This window comes from Trachemys scripta, chromosome 17 (assembly GCF_013100865.1).
Source record: "Trachemys scripta elegans isolate TJP31775 chromosome 17, CAS_Tse_1.0, whole genome shotgun sequence".
NCBI lineage: Eukaryota > Metazoa > Chordata > Testudines > Emydidae > Trachemys > Trachemys scripta.
The window spans coordinates 338,035-353,491 of NC_048314.1; the positions used below are offsets into that span (position 1 = coordinate 338,035).

The following is a 15,457-nucleotide window of genomic DNA, read 5'->3' on the forward strand; positions in this document are numbered from 1 at the left end:
TAAAGATGGTTAGGGGTATGGAACAAAGATGGTTAGGGGTTTGGAACAGCTTTCATTTGAGGAGAGATTAATAAGACTGGCACTTTTCAGCTCAGAAAAGACACGGCTAAGGGAAGATATGATTGAGGTCTATAAAATCATGACTGGTGTAGAGAAAATAGATAAGTGTTGTTTACTACTTCTCATAACACATTAATAGTCAGCAGGTTTAACACAAATAAAAGGAAGTATTTCTTCACACAACGTACAGTCAGCCTGTGGAACTCTTGCCAGAGGATGTTGTGAAGGCCAAGACCATAACAGGGTTCAAAAAAGAACTAGATAAATTCATGGAGGACAGGTCCAACAATGGCTATTAGCCAGGCTGGGCAGGAACGGTGTCCCTAGCCTCTGTTTGCCAAAAGCTGGGAATGAGCAACAGGGGCTGGATCACTTCATGGTTGCCTGTTCTGTTCATTCCCTCTGGGGCACTTGGCACTGGCCACTGCTGAACGACAGGATACTGGGCTAGATGCACCTTTGGTCTGAACCATTAGGGCCATTCTTATGCTGAACAAAACCGGCCCCAGGACCGACCCCTGGGGCACTCTGCTTGATATTGCTGCCAACTAGACACTGAGCTGTTGATCACTACCTGTTGAGCCCGACAATCTAGCCAGCTTTCTATCCATCTTATAGTCCATTCATCCAATCCACACTTTAACTTGCTGGAAAGAATACTGTGGGAGACCATACCAAAAGCTTTGCTAAAGTCAAGGTATATCACATCCACTGCTCTCCCCATATCCACAGAGCCAGTTATCTCTTCATAGAAGGCAATCAGGTTGGTCAGACATGACTTGCCCTTGGTGAATCCATGTTGACTGTTCCTGATCACCTTCCTCGTCACTAAGTGCTTCAAAATGGTTTCCTTGAGGACCTGCTAAATGAGCCAACGGCTCTTTAAAACTGGCATTATCATCTCTTAGAACCTAGAATACACAAGTTTCCTGACTAGTTTTAGCATTCTCCTACATCAACAATAGTGCTGCATTTCTAGCCCCGCCAGAGGCTGACTGACATGCTTCTGTTTCATGCTTTAGTCAGTTGTGAAACCCAAGATTGATTTCCCCTGTGGGACTGCAGGGAGCAGTGCATGAACAGCCTCTTAGCCTTGCAGCCAGCCCATGTAATCTGGATTCCCAGCAAAGGGTTCTGTGTGTGTCAGGAGCCATGAAGCACCAGGAGAAGGATAGCTGCTGAATTAGGAGCTCTGTTTCCTTAAGTGAATTCATCTTTATTGGAGAGGGGTGAAACCCAAGAGTTATGAGTTCAGGTTAGAGCCACAAAATTCAGCAAGCTGCATTCCACCCTGTGTTACAACTTTATGATGCTAGACTTCATGTCCTATTGGAGTCCATGCAGTTTTATACACAGACTGAGGCTATTATATATAATATGTGCTGACTGCAAGTTTTCTCTTCCATAAGAGGGATAATAGGCCAGGTTCTCTACTAGTGTAAATTGGTGACATTGATTTACACAAGCTGAGGATCTGGCCCAATGCCTGTGGAGTTGGGGTAATATATTCCTACCGTTAATGACCGTGGTGGCTGCTAACATTTTAATGGGCCAAAACGTACAAAGCAATCAATGGCTATTTAAACATGCTGATGTATCAGAGGACTGAGTAACGCAGAAGACTGGCGATAGGAGATAGAACCTTTCAACTCTAAAGGTTGCCAGTTCAAATCTAACATTCACCAGAACATATCACTAGCCAATAACAAAAATTAAGCTGTGTTTCTGTCCCTCTCTGGGTTTGGGATAATTTTAGTAACCACCCTGTGGTTAGAAATGAGCTGGTAGTTCCGAGTTTTATTCCTCACAGGACAGGTGTCCACAGCACAAAAGCCAGCACCATAATGAACACCCTAGTTGCAAGAATCAGCAAAGAGGCCAAAACTGTCCTTGAACTGGACAAACAATATGGTGACCTCCCAAAAGTGAAGTAAACACCTACCTTATCTCTTTCCTTTCCCTACACCCCGCCACTATATCTCATGCAGCAGCTTGAGTTCACGTATCCAGGTTCTTAGTTTGACCCTCTTCTAGACTAAATATACATATAGGGCGTAATTTTTTAAAGTATTCAGCATTGGCCTAACTCTGATCCCGGGGAACTGTTAGTCCAATATTGAGCACTTTTGAAAATCCCACATGTATATTTTTTGATATAGTGTATAACGAGATGTGTATTGTAATGCACTTTATTAGACACAAACAAAACCACATTTTAATAGCTTTTTATATCAATTTTAGAGCGGAGGGTCACCTGACTGCAATAAAGCACATTTTTCAGAGTCTAAAAAAAACAAACTATTGAGCTTGATTCTGATCTCAGTGTAAATCTGGAATGACTTGAATGAAGTCAGTTACTTCAGAGTTACACCACCAGTGTAAACGAGATCAGAATGTGGTACATTATGTTTTTGCTTGCAATTCCCCTTATCTTGCCTCTTCTTGATGGGAAGAGGAGTCATATGGACAAAGATTTCAGAAAATGTCCATGTCTTTTGTAACTGGAAAACAAGTGGCAGGGTTAAGCATTGTTAAAAGTCCCTTGACCCAATGGAACTATATTTGCTTGCATCAGGTCTGAATTTGTCCCTATGTGTCTATCTTCCAATTTATAAGGGTTCCCTCTACCCACTCACTATATTTTTGGCTGCTGTCCATGCTGTACGGGTTTCCACCATTTCTCCTCCTTTTCACGATCATGGCTTATGTTTGTCTTGGTATTTCTTAGACGGTTGCAATTTTCATCGGGTGCTTTATAATACTCCTGACCCACTTTGCAATTCCAGTTCCTGCAGCTGCCCTGGGAAATCAATATCTTTGCAATACTCCACTGCAGCTATGCTACGAACAGGAGGCAGTGTTGTTTAGTCGAAAGGGCTGTGATGCTGGTGTGGGGTCTACTGAGCTTCTCTGTCATATTCATTTTGCCCTCCTAACCATCGACCCAAACATTGCCTCCTCTAATGTGGCTGCGGGGGAAGTTCCACCCATTACAAGCATAGCCCAGCACTCTCTCGGGGGTCGGAAAAACAAGTGTACTTGCTTTTCATTTGAGAGGAGCTCACGTATGAGATTCACTGGACTTGATTTGGGAAAACCCTGCATGATAAAGTCCCCTTTCTCCCTCCCACCCTCTCCTGAAAAATGAGGAAAAAAGCCTGAAACTGACTTTTTGTAGATTCATTTTACTTCTGTTAGAGCTTCACTTGGAATAAACCAAATAAATAAAAGACATTGAAAACAAAACAACAAACCCCGAAGCCTTTCTTTTAGTGTCACTGTTTCCACATAGAAGAGTAAAGCAAAGAGGTTTCCAAATCCAGACTTATTAAAATAAGCTATTTCCTCTCTACAAGAGGTCGGCAGGATGAGGAGCAAGGTTTGAAGTTTTATTTCTCATCAGATTTCACTTGTTGAGCACATGCCCCAAGTAAGATGGCCCGAAAAGAAGAAAAATAAATAGAGGCAATCAAGAAAGGGAAATATCCCTTTGGTATGTGTGGCAGAGAATCCAAGACATACAAGGTGCTTCCAGGGGGTCTTTTCGCCCCCTTGTCATATTTCTGATGGTTGAGCAGAAACAGGGTTACCAGATAGCAACTGTGAAAAAATGGGAAAGGGGGTTGGGGGGTAACAGGCGCCTATATAAGAAAAAAGTCCCAAAAAATGGGACTGTCCCTTTAAAAACAGGACATCTGGTCACCCTAAGCAGAAACCTAGTCTCAGCTGCATGCATATTTGGTTTACATGAACGCAATTAACACTTCCTGCCACTGATCCGCTGCTTCTAAACTCTCCATCTTCCTCTCCTCCCTCAGGTCGACCCATCCCATGTGTTTCCATGTCTGGTAGCTGAAAATGGGGTTTTCTTGTTCCAGATTCACCTCCCCGGGTTTATTCTTGCATCTCACAGCTCAACAAGAGATGACATCTCAGGTATGCTGGAAACCTCAGGAATCTGAACAGCCCACCTTCTGAGAGCTAATTGCTCCTTATAGTCTTATCCTGGATGACAGAAACCCTGATCCAACTGCACTTAAAGTACAAGAGAAGACTACCAAAGACTTCCAGAGGAGCAGAATTAGATCCACAGAGAGTACTATAATCAGGACACTAGACGGAATCCATTCCAAGAGGGCACCAACATCCATTGCTGGATACTCTCTTTATTCCATTGCATGAAAAGAATGGGACTTCTCAGCCTGGGAATTCTGCCCCATTGTGAGGCAAGCAATTTCTTTTCATTCAGAAGCTATCATGGACAAGTTCTAGATAGGGATTCAGCATGTTTCAGTCTCTATATTCATTCAATACCAGGTTTCCACTGCCAGATCTCAACCACAGTCTGGATGGACAGCTGGGGTAAAAAGGGGATTCAAGTACATGATTGTTGTGACGATCCATTGCAGCACTTTGAGATCTGTGCATGGAAAGGGTTACCTAAGCCTTTAGAGAAGGAAAGGGAAGAATAAGTTATCCTACTGGACTCCTTGGGCAATTTAAGTAAGAAAAATTAAAATTAGCTAAATTGGAATTTAGCCAACATACTACAGTTAATCCCCTTTCCTCGGCAAAATGTGCAGCAACATTTAAATGACCACAAACGATCAAGGCCTTGGTTTTAAGTCTTCTCCAAAAGGCGTGTATATTATCTAAATATTATGTATATTATATACACCTTCAATATTAGGCCTCTCCATGCTGTTTTCAATATAAAGAAACTACCCCACCTAGAAGGACAGAGCAAAACTCATCCACTATTTCCTTTCTACCATGGGTTTCTTCCCTGGGCTCCAACCAATAGACCTCTGCCCTCATATGTCAGTAACTCCTTCTAAGAAGCAATTCAGTTCTTCTGGCTACTCATTTTGAGCTCATGCCTAGCCACCTTTTGCTTTGCACTGATGGCTGGACTGAGACCAAGAGCATTCATCATGTGTTCCAAATTAAAACATAGGCTCTTTGTAGGAACCTGTTATAGCAAAGCAAATGAGTGCACATGTTCTCTTAGGGTATGTCTACACTCAGGATCCCAGAGCCCAGGCTCCAGCCCAAGCCTGGACATCTACATTACAATTTTATAGCCCTTGCAGCCTGAACCCCGCGAGCTTATGTCAGCTGACACAGGCCAGCCGCAGGTGTTTTATTGCGGTGTAGACATACCCTAAGAGCTACTAGTCTCCTGGCTCTTTTTTATGGAGCTTTAGTTTGTCTCTATAATGAAGCTGAGTACATCTTCGAAGGCTCTCTCATTTGGGAGTAATTATCACATTAGAACAATTCAGGCTTTGGACACCAAACTGAAAGGAACCAGGATCTTTTGTAGACCAAAATCACGTCTCATTTGTGAATGGCAAGTAATTCCCTCAACATTTAACAATGGTGGGGTTTTTTTGGTCCCCGGAAGCGTTGAGAATTAAAAAATATTAATATATTAAAAAGCCTGGAGAGTACCCCATGCCAGAATGATCCCTCTATGAGCTATAGTTTGAAATAGATTATCAGTATAACCAATCTGGATATGTGGACTCTCTACTCAGACCCTACGCCACCAGCACCCCCAGCTATCTCCGTGACACCACTGATTTCCTGAGAAAACTACAATGCATTGGTGATCTTCCAGAAAACACCATCCTAGCCACCATGGATGTAGAGGCTCTCTACACAAACATCCCACACACAGATGGAATACAAGCTGTCAGGAACAGTATCCCTGATGATGCCACAGCACAACTGGTTGCTGAGCTCTGTGACTTTATCCTCATGCACAATTATTTCAGATTTGGTGACAATATATACCTCCAGACCAGTGGCACCGCTATGGGCACCCGCATGGCCCCACAATATGCCAACATTTTTATGACTGACCTGGAACAACGCTTCCTCAGCTCTCGTCCACTCACGCCCCTTCTCTATCTACGCTACATTGATGGCATCTTCATCATCTGGACCCATGGGAAGGAGACTCTGGAAGAATTCCACCACGTTTTCAACAGCTTCCATCTCACCATCAACCTCAGTCTGGACCAATCTACACAGGAGGTCCACTTCCTAGACACCATGGTACAAATAAGTGACGGTCACGTTAACACCACCCTATACCGAAAACCCACCAACCACTATGCTTACCTTCATGCCTCCAGCTTCCATCCCGGACACACCACACGATCCATCGTCTACAGCCAAGTGCTGAGGTACAACTGCATTTGCTCCAACCCCTCAGACAGAAACCAACACCTATAAGATCTTCGCCAAGCATTCTCAAAACTACGATACCCACATGAGGAAATAAGGAAACAAATCAACAGAGCCAGACGCGTACCCAGAAGCCTCCTGCTGCAAGACAAACCCAAGAAAGAAACCAACAGAACTCCACTGCCCATCACCTAGTCCTCAGCTAAAACTTCTCCAACGCATCATCAGTGATCTACAACCCATCCTGGACAACAATCCCTCGCTTTCACAGGCCTTGGGAGGCAGGCCAGTCCTCAGCCACAGACAACCCACCAACCTTAAGCATATTCTCACCAGCAACCACACACCGCACCATAGTAACTAACTCAGGAACCAATCCATGCAACAAACCTCGATGCCAACTCTGCCCACATGTTTACACCAGTGACACTATCACAGGACCTAACCAGATCAGACACAACATCACTGGTTCATTCACCTGCACGTCCACCAATGTAATATACGCCATCATGTGCCATCACTGCTATGTACATCGGCCAAACTGGACAATCCCTACATCAGGGATCGGCAACCTTTCAGAAGTGGTGTGCCGAGTCTTCATTTATTCACTCTGATTTAAGGTTTTGCGTGCCAGTAATACATTTTAATGTTTTTAGAAGGTCTCTTTCTATAAGTCTATAATATATAACTAAACTATTATTGTATGTAAAGTAAATAAAGTTTTTAAAAAAATGTTTAAGCAGTAAAATTAAATTAAAATGCAGAGCCCCCCAGAATGATGGCCAGGACCCGGGCAGCGTGAGTGCCGCTGAAAATCAGCTCGTGTGCCGCCTTCGGCACACATGCCATAGGTTGCCTACCCCTACATAAAAGGATAAATGAACACAAGTCAAATATTAGGAATGGCAATATACAAAAACCTCCCTGGACACACAATAGCAGATTTAAAGGTAGCCAATCTGCAGCAAACAAACTTCAGTACCAGACTTCAAAGAGAAACTGGTAAACTTCAGTTCATTTGCAAATTTGACACCATTAGCTCAGGATTAAACAAAGACTGTGAATGGCTAGCCAATTACAAAAGCAGTTTCTCCTCCCTTGGTGTTCACACCTCAACTGCTAGAAGAGGGCCTCATCCTCCCTGATTGAACTAACCTCGTTATCTCTAGACTGATTCTTGCCTGCATATTTATACCTGCCTCTGGAAATTTCCACTACATGCATCTGATGAAGTGGGTATTCACTCACGAAAGCTTATGCTCCAATACGTCTGTTAGTCTATAAGGTGCCACAGGACTCTTCGTCGCTTTTTACAGATCCAGACTAACACAGCTACCCCGCTGATCCTTGTCACCACATAAATGTGTCTTCTAGGTGAACAATGATAAAAATATATGTATATTGAGTCATTACTATGTTCTATCGCGACCCCCACCTCCTCCTCAAGAAGTAATCCTATAATCCATACAAGGGTTAAAACAGATCTCAGATTAATGCTTCAGATTAATGCTTCAAATTCCACAAAAATGGAAACTGAGAAATCCAGCAATATATTTTTGTTCAAGTTTCGAATCTATTAGTAGTCCAACCATTTACTAGATTCTTGCAAATAGTAAGAGCTAATTAATCTGCACTTTACAACAGCCTACAAGATTGCAGTCAAGGAGTACATCCTGAAAACCTCTCTCTACCAATATAAAATGCATTCTTGTTTTGAGGAGAGCTACATGCTTCACATCGCTTTTACCCTATTTCTACCTAGAAGCACAAAAATAAGACTTTCCCTACAAACTGTATAACAGAAAAGCAAAAATTCTATAGTTCTTTCCAATATACACCACATCAAAGCTCTTTACCATACTACTTAATAGGAATTCTTAACTTTTATTCACTGATGACCCCCCAAACCAACCACTTCGTCTATAATACCACATCCCAGAACCTTTTGTGCTGTTTCAACAATGAAAAGAGTGAGCAGTTTGCTTTTTGCAAGTTCTTTCACACATGGTGGAGAGGGGAGGGCAGCCAGAGGGACACACACAGAACCCCCAGTTTGAGGGTGGGTTGCAGAGACTAAAATAGAGGGGGATGCGTGGGTGGCATTCAGGGAACTCGTGGGGGAGAAAGAGCGATACAATGAGCTGGAGGTGCATGTTATGAGCTTGACATACAGAAGCAACAATTTCTATGATCCTCTAGCTATGTTATGAATGACTGAAATCAGTTTTTACAGTCAATGCATGTGAACTCAATCATTTCATATTTAAAAATACATCAAGCAAAAATTCTTATGGAAAAAGGTTATGAACAAAGTACAACTTTCACCTACGAGATAGATTCAATAAATCGAATAACTGGAGCAATTTGTATTCAGAAGGTCCTTCGAAACCATAACAAACGGAAACAGTTTTTACATTAAGCCTTGAGTCTGTAGAAAATGATAGCAGTTCCATAACCCTAAGGTTGAGAATCATTGCTATACATGCACAGCACTGAACAGGCTGCCACTTTGGGGAAGAAAGAGAGCAATCCGGTGGCCAGCTAAACAGTGCACAATTGAGGTATGGGTCTTGATAAGCGAGAGATCGCCTTGATAAGTGGTGACAAACCCCTTATATTTAGACACAAAAGTGTCAAGCAATGCAGGAGTTACAAACCCAATTACAATATTAATTTGTCCAAATTGCACATATTGTACTGGAAGGTAACATTTTGAACATTCCCAATACAACTGAGTATATAAGGCAAATTTCATAACTAGATTATAGTCTTTTAGCAGTACAGTATTATTGAATCTGAGTTCTCTGTTACAGACCCAACATCACTAAGGTTAGTACCTTCCCTGCCTCCCCCCCAACCTCTCTCATTTTATTTAATACAAAACATGTAACCCAGCACATAAGGGCAGTTAATTGCAACCACACTGAGGAAGAAAAAAAATCTCAAACCTATAGCAAAAAGCAGCAAAGCTACAAATTCTGGGCTCCCAGCCTAAGCCCTGAGACTGTACAGGACAACTTCAACTACACAATCTTGAACTACCCTTTCCTTTGTTTCAACCAAGGGTAGGAGAAGCAGGGACTGATGCCCCCTCTCATATGCAGAATCCCATGTGCCTGGTCACCCTGGCTGGGTATAAATCTCAATTTCTCTCTCTTGAGCTCATCAGTTGAAAGATGCAGGAGGAAGAGAAGAATCTGTGCCAGCTTTACCCTGCTTATTGCCCCCCCAGCTCATCAGCCAGGGATATTGGTGCCAACTTCTTCTCCTTGCTTATTACATGCCCCCCAAAGCCCACGCAATGGTGTGAGGGGGAAAGGAGAGAAGATATCACCATCACCTTCTCCACCCTTATTATATACCCCATTCCTTCAAGCAATGGTGAGTGTATGCGAGGAAGCAGTGTAAATTTCTTCCACCATTGCCAAGACGATGCAGTGACAGAGAATATTTATTATCAGTGCTGGGTTTCCCCCTCCCTCATCATTTATTACACACATACTCACACCAATGCAATGCTGCATACAGGGGGAAACCACGCCAGCTCCTCCTCTAGTTATTATACCCACTCACCAGAGGCCAATTCAATGTTATGTATAGCAGAATAGTACTGCCAATGCCGCCTCCTGGTTATTAAATCCCCCCAGAGCCTGTGAAATGCTGTGGGTGGTGTGTCTATCCCCCTCCCCTTGTATATCTTCCCATATGTCCAAAACCCATGTAATGCAGGATGGTTGGTGGTGTATGCGGCAGGCCCCAAGCAATTCTGTTGTGTGGTGTGTGCGCATGTGTGTGGAGTCGTGAGTGCCAGCTCTCCCCACAGAGTACTACACAACGTGGATGAGGTATGTATGGTACTGTGTGTCAGTGCTAGACACACAAACCCCAAGCTGCAGAACACACTGTGTGGTGGGGATAATGTGTGTATGGGAAGTAGTAGGCCCCCTGTAATGCTGTGCAGTAGGGGGACAGGGTCAGCACCAACACCCCAGCAGGCTCCCTACCAGTCCCCCTGCAGGCCCCATATTATGCCATGCACCAGAGGGTCGGAGCCAGTGCTGATCCCCATGCTGTGCCATGCAGCAGGGGGTCAGGGCCAGTGCCAGCCCCCAGGCCATGCCATGCAGCCCTTCGCCCACCTCCAGGCCCGCCCCAGGGCGCCGGGGGGGGGAGCTCGGAGCAGGCCCCGCAGGCCGCCGGGAGGGACGGGAGAGGAGGGGGGGGGCAGCGCCGAACCTCCCTCACAAACGGGGGCAGCCGCCATCTTGCACCCGGCCGGCCCCCGCCCCGAGGGCCCGGCCCCGGCAGCCGCTCACCTGAGTAGCTCATGACAGCGGCTCCACGTCCCACTCTCACCTCACCCCCAGCCCGCGGCTGCCTCCTGCGACAGACGGTAACGGCAGCTGCCCAGCCCCGCCTCCCGACCGCATTGGACGCGCTGCTCCGCCCACCCGCCTGCGAAAGGCGGGCATTAACGTCAATCGAAAAGATTTTAACAGCTCATTGGTCAAGATATTTGTCAGCCATTACACGCCACCGCAAGGACGGGCGATTGGGTAAGAGAACTGTCGATCAGGAGGCAGGGTCACGGCGATATCCTGCTCTCTGGTTGGTCAGAAGTAGGCAGGCTAGGTTGGCCTGGGTGTACACGGACGGACCGATGGCAGCTCGGCGGGGGGTTGACGTGCTTCTTGGGGCGAGGCCCAAACCCAGGCTGGCCTATGGTGGCTCCGCAGGGACATGGGGCAATGCAGCTGTCAAAGCCTCCGTGCCGGGCTGCGATCCGGGCCCTGTCCCGGGGGCTCGCCCCACCAGGCTGCCCGAGGCCCGAGCCGGGCGCCCGAGCCGTGGGGCGCAGCCGGCTGGAGCCTGGCCGTGCCCAGGGCGGCCCCCGAGGGGGGCGGCGCGGGACACAGCGGAGTTAGCGGAACGTGCAGCTGCTGCACACTGAGGCCTCTGCCCTGGCGCGGGCCTGGGATCCCCCGGGCGGCAGCTGAACCCGCACGAGCAGGGACGGGGGCTGTGCTGGGGGGGGCACCGCAGCGGGGCTGGGGAGGCTCGGTGCGGCTCGCTGCGCTTCACACGCGGCTGAGGAGCGGCCTGCGTCCCGGCTACGGCCCCGTCTTCCTCCCCTTAGCCATCAATGGGCCTTGCTGAGTGGGGCCCTGCCACCTGGTCCCCCACAAAGTCAGAGATGGGTCCTGCAGACCAGGCCGCGGCTCCAATTTCCTCCACAAAGCCATCAGTGGGCCCCACCTACCCAAACCGACCTACGTTCCCTCACCAAGCCATTGATAGGCCCTGCTGGCCCAGACCTGGCTCCACTTTCCCCTGCCAAGCCAGCTGTGGGCCCTGCATACCTGGGCCCAGTCCCGTGTTCCCCCACCGAGCCATCAATGGGCCTTCATCCCCCCTCATTCTAGGTCTGAGAATGCCTGTCTCCTTAGCCTGGGCCTTGGCCTCCCCTGCAGGCAATGCCCACCTCCCCATTCTGAGGTGGGCCATGCTCCCTCCCACCACAGGGCAGAGACTCATCCAGAGACCAGACCAAGGGTGGCTCCTTGTTCAGAGGGGTAACCTGAAGGGAAAGGCAGGCCGAGAGCCGGGGATCGAGAATGACAAAAAACAGGACTTTCAATGTCTTGGGAAGACTTACAGATTTCCCAGGACAGCTACTTCAAGAAATGGACAATCCTGCACAGGTGGCAGGCAACCCGTGCTCTGATTGAGCTAGCATGGTAAAAACAGCGGTGTAGCTGTAGCAGGCAGGTTAGCTGCCCTACATACATACCCAAGGTTTCAGATGGGATTGTACTCGAGGTGGCTAACTAGAACTCTGCACATGCAGCTGCAGCTACGCTGCTTGGCACACACCTTCCTCCTGCATTCTGTCTGCCAGTGTCTATGTAGACAGCCTGTCCATATGAGGTTGAAAGAATGCATAACTTGCCTTATTACAGGTGGTGGAGTCCCCCTTGGTGCACTGGAGGTTGGTCCTGACTGGTATCACCAGGATTGGAGATCCAGGAGACTAGAACCGGAGGGACTGGGTCGACCCCTGGACTCTCCGCCCGTACATGGGGCTCTCCGCCTCTTGCATGCCCCAGTGTATGCTCCAGGAGGTGAGGGCAGCCTTAGTACCTGTCTCTTGTGCTTTCCTCGAGCGGGCCCTATGGGAAGGTGTTCTCTGTCCACCCCTCACTTCTCGTCCTCCAGACCTCACCATCAGGTCCCTGTCCCTGGAAGCCTCCCTGGCTGCATCACCTGAGCAGGCTGCGTGACCTGTGAACTGCACCCAGGAAACAGCTGCTCCATAGCCATCACTTTCTTACCCTCGTGTCTTGCCCCAACACCCGGGACCTCCTACCACCCATGGAAGGTGAGGAATGCCGGTGGGCCAGTCTGTATTCTATCCTGGTCCTGCTGCCCGCCCGGCATATTAATTGGCAGCTCTTTCACATAGCCCTGAGCATGTGTGCTTCACCACCGCCCCTGACACTTGCTCCTTTGGCGTTGAGGGGGAGATCTTGGCAAACATCTACCTTGAGCGTACCAGGTTGCAGCCCCTTTTCTGGCTCTTCCAGAACCTCCTCATATTCTAACCACACCTTCCCCCTCATCTCCTGATATATGCATACCCCACCTGTGACCCCACGAAGACGCGAGACCTCCTCACATCAACCTCCTCCTGGCATCAGCCATACCAGGAGGAGAAAGCTAGATGTGCAAGTGGTCTGTGACTGGGACCTATTTCCGATTGTCCCTGAAGTTACGTCTCCGGGCAGAGTTCCTCTGGGCCATATCCATTGGTTCCTTGGATGCCTTAAGGAGCAGTGGGTGCTGGCTAGCGTTCTCTTCTTGGTGTCCCCCTGCTTTTGACTCTGTGNCAGCATATTAACCCTTGAGGGCTCAGCCGAGTGCTAGTTCATCATTTAGCAGCAAGGCATTCCCTGGGAAATAGTCCACCCTCTTACTCCACCACCTCAAACAAGCTTCACACTCATTCACTGCTGTGTACAATATTAAACTGTTTGTTTAAAACTTATACTGTATATAACGTCTTTTGTCTGGTGAAAAAAATTTCCCTGGAACCTAACCCCCCCATTTACATTAATTCTTATTGGGAAATTGGATTCACTTAACATAATTTGGCATAAAGTTGCATTTTTCAGGAACATAACTACCACGATAAGTGAGGAGTTACTGTACATTGCTATTTTTACCATGAACTAGTGTGGGTATGTCTACTTGAGCTGGAAATTACACCTCCAGCTCCCATATAGACCTACCCGATCACTCTGTGCAGTAATCCAATCACTCTACAGCTCCAATTTTATTTCATACTGTAGCTGCTCTCACTCAAGCTAGACTAACTCCAGAGGAGTTGGCCTGAGTGAAGGCATAGTCTCAGAGAGCTCATTTATAAGCAGAGGGATGTTGCGTAGGAGGAAGAAGGTGGAAAGTGAGAGACTGAAGAAGCTCAGTTTATGTAACTTATCAAAGGTAAGGGTGACTTGATCACCGTCTATAAGCACATCCAGGGGGATATTTCTGACAGAAGAGGGCAGGCTGAAATGCAATAGCTGGGAGCTAAAGCTAGACAAATTCGTGCTAGAAAAAAATGCAAATGTCTAATTGGGAGGTGGATTAACCATTAGAATAATTAGCCCCCAGATGGGGTGGATTCTGTATCACTTGGAGACTTTTAATCAATGATTATGGGTGAAGAATGCGATGCTGTTGCAAAAAAGACCAATGTCATTCTGGGGTCTATTAGTAGGAGTGTTGTATATAAGACATGGGAGGCACCTGCTCCTCGGGAGGTCTCAGTTGGCTCTGACTCTGTCCAGTCTTTAGAAGTGGACAAATGATTAGGGGGCTGGAGCACATGAGTTATGAGGAGAGGCTGAGGGAATTGAGATTGTTTAGTCTGCAAAAGACAAGAATGAGAGGGGATTTGATAGCTGCTTTCAACTACCTGAAAGGGGGTTCCAAAGAGGCTGGATCTAGACTGTTCTCAGTGATACCAGATGACCGAACAAGGAGTAATGGTCTCAAGTTGCAGTGGGGGAGGTTTAGGTTGGATATTAGGAAAAACTTTTTCACTAGGAAGGTGGTGAAGCACTGGAATGGGTTACCTAGGGAGGTGCTGGAATCTCCTTCCTTAGAGGTTTTTAAGGTCAGGCTTGACAAAGCCCTGGCTGGGATGATTTAGTTGGGAATTGGTCCTGCTTTGAGGGGGTTGGACTAGATGACCTCCTGAGGTCTCTTCGAACCCTGATATTCTATGATTCTATGAACAGGTTACTGAGGAAGGTTATGGAATTTTAAGAAAAGGTTAGACAAACACCTGCCTGAGGTGGTCTAAGTATACTTAGATGACCTGTAGAGGTCCTTTCCATCCCTACAATTCTATGATTGTTTTCTTAAAATGAGTTGCACTTACTACTTCCAGTGCAGCTCCAATAGTGGCAGCACCAGTGTACACCGGCTTCAGGTTTAGATGACACAGTGATTAAAATGCTAATGCCTGTCACCACCCATCATTGCAAAAAACTAGTGGAATACCATGTCCAGTTCAGGTGCCCACAATTCAAGAAGGATATTGATAAACTGGAAAGGGTTCAAAGAAGAACCACAAGAATGATTAAAGGATTAGAAAACATGCCTTATAGCAGGCGTTCTCAAACTGGGTTCAGGACCCTTCAGGGGGTCGCGAGGTTATTACATGGGGGTCACAAGCTGTTAGCCTCCACCCCACACCCCACTTTGCCACCAGTATTTATAATGGTGTAAATATATAAAAAGGTGTTTTTAATTTATAAGTGGGGTCGCACTCTGAGGCTTGCTATGTGAAAGATGTCACCGGCACCAAAGTTTGAGAGCCGCTGCCTTATAGTGAAACAACAAGGAGTCTGGTGGCACCTTAAAGACTAACAGATTTATTTGGGCCTAAGCTTTCGTGAGTTAAAACCTCACTTCTTCGGATGCCTTATAGTGATAGACTCAAGGACTGCAATCTATTTAGCTTAACAAAGAGAAGGTTAAGGGGTGACTTGATTACAATCTATAAGTACCTATATGGGGAACTATTTATTAATGGGCTCTACAATCTATCAGAGAAAGGTCTAACACCATCCAATGTCTGGAACTTGAAGCAAGACAAATTCAGACTGGAAATAATGCATGAATTTTTAAGAGA

At 46.7% G+C, this 15,457-nt stretch overlaps 1 protein-coding gene across 5 annotated transcripts in view; it reads right to left on the minus strand.

Annotated features, from left to right (window-relative positions):
* Positions 1 to 10,686, minus strand: part of AKAP8L (A-kinase anchoring protein 8 like) — a 42,081-nt gene extending 31,395 nt beyond the window's left edge. For 2 of the 5 annotated variants that reach the window (XM_034793502.1, XM_034793498.1), the window contains exon 1: positions 10,572 to 10,686. In XM_034793502.1, the coding sequence (XP_034649393.1) occupies positions 10,572 to 10,584 (13 nt within the window). In that variant the 5' untranslated portion in view covers positions 10,585 to 10,686. Of the gene's footprint in view, positions 1 to 5,928; positions 5,950 to 10,571 lie in introns of those variants that run through there. The other 3 variants (XM_034793503.1, XM_034793499.1, XM_034793501.1) reach the window with 2 other exon arrangements.
* Between the last annotated feature and the right edge of the window lie 4,771 nt (positions 10,687 to 15,457).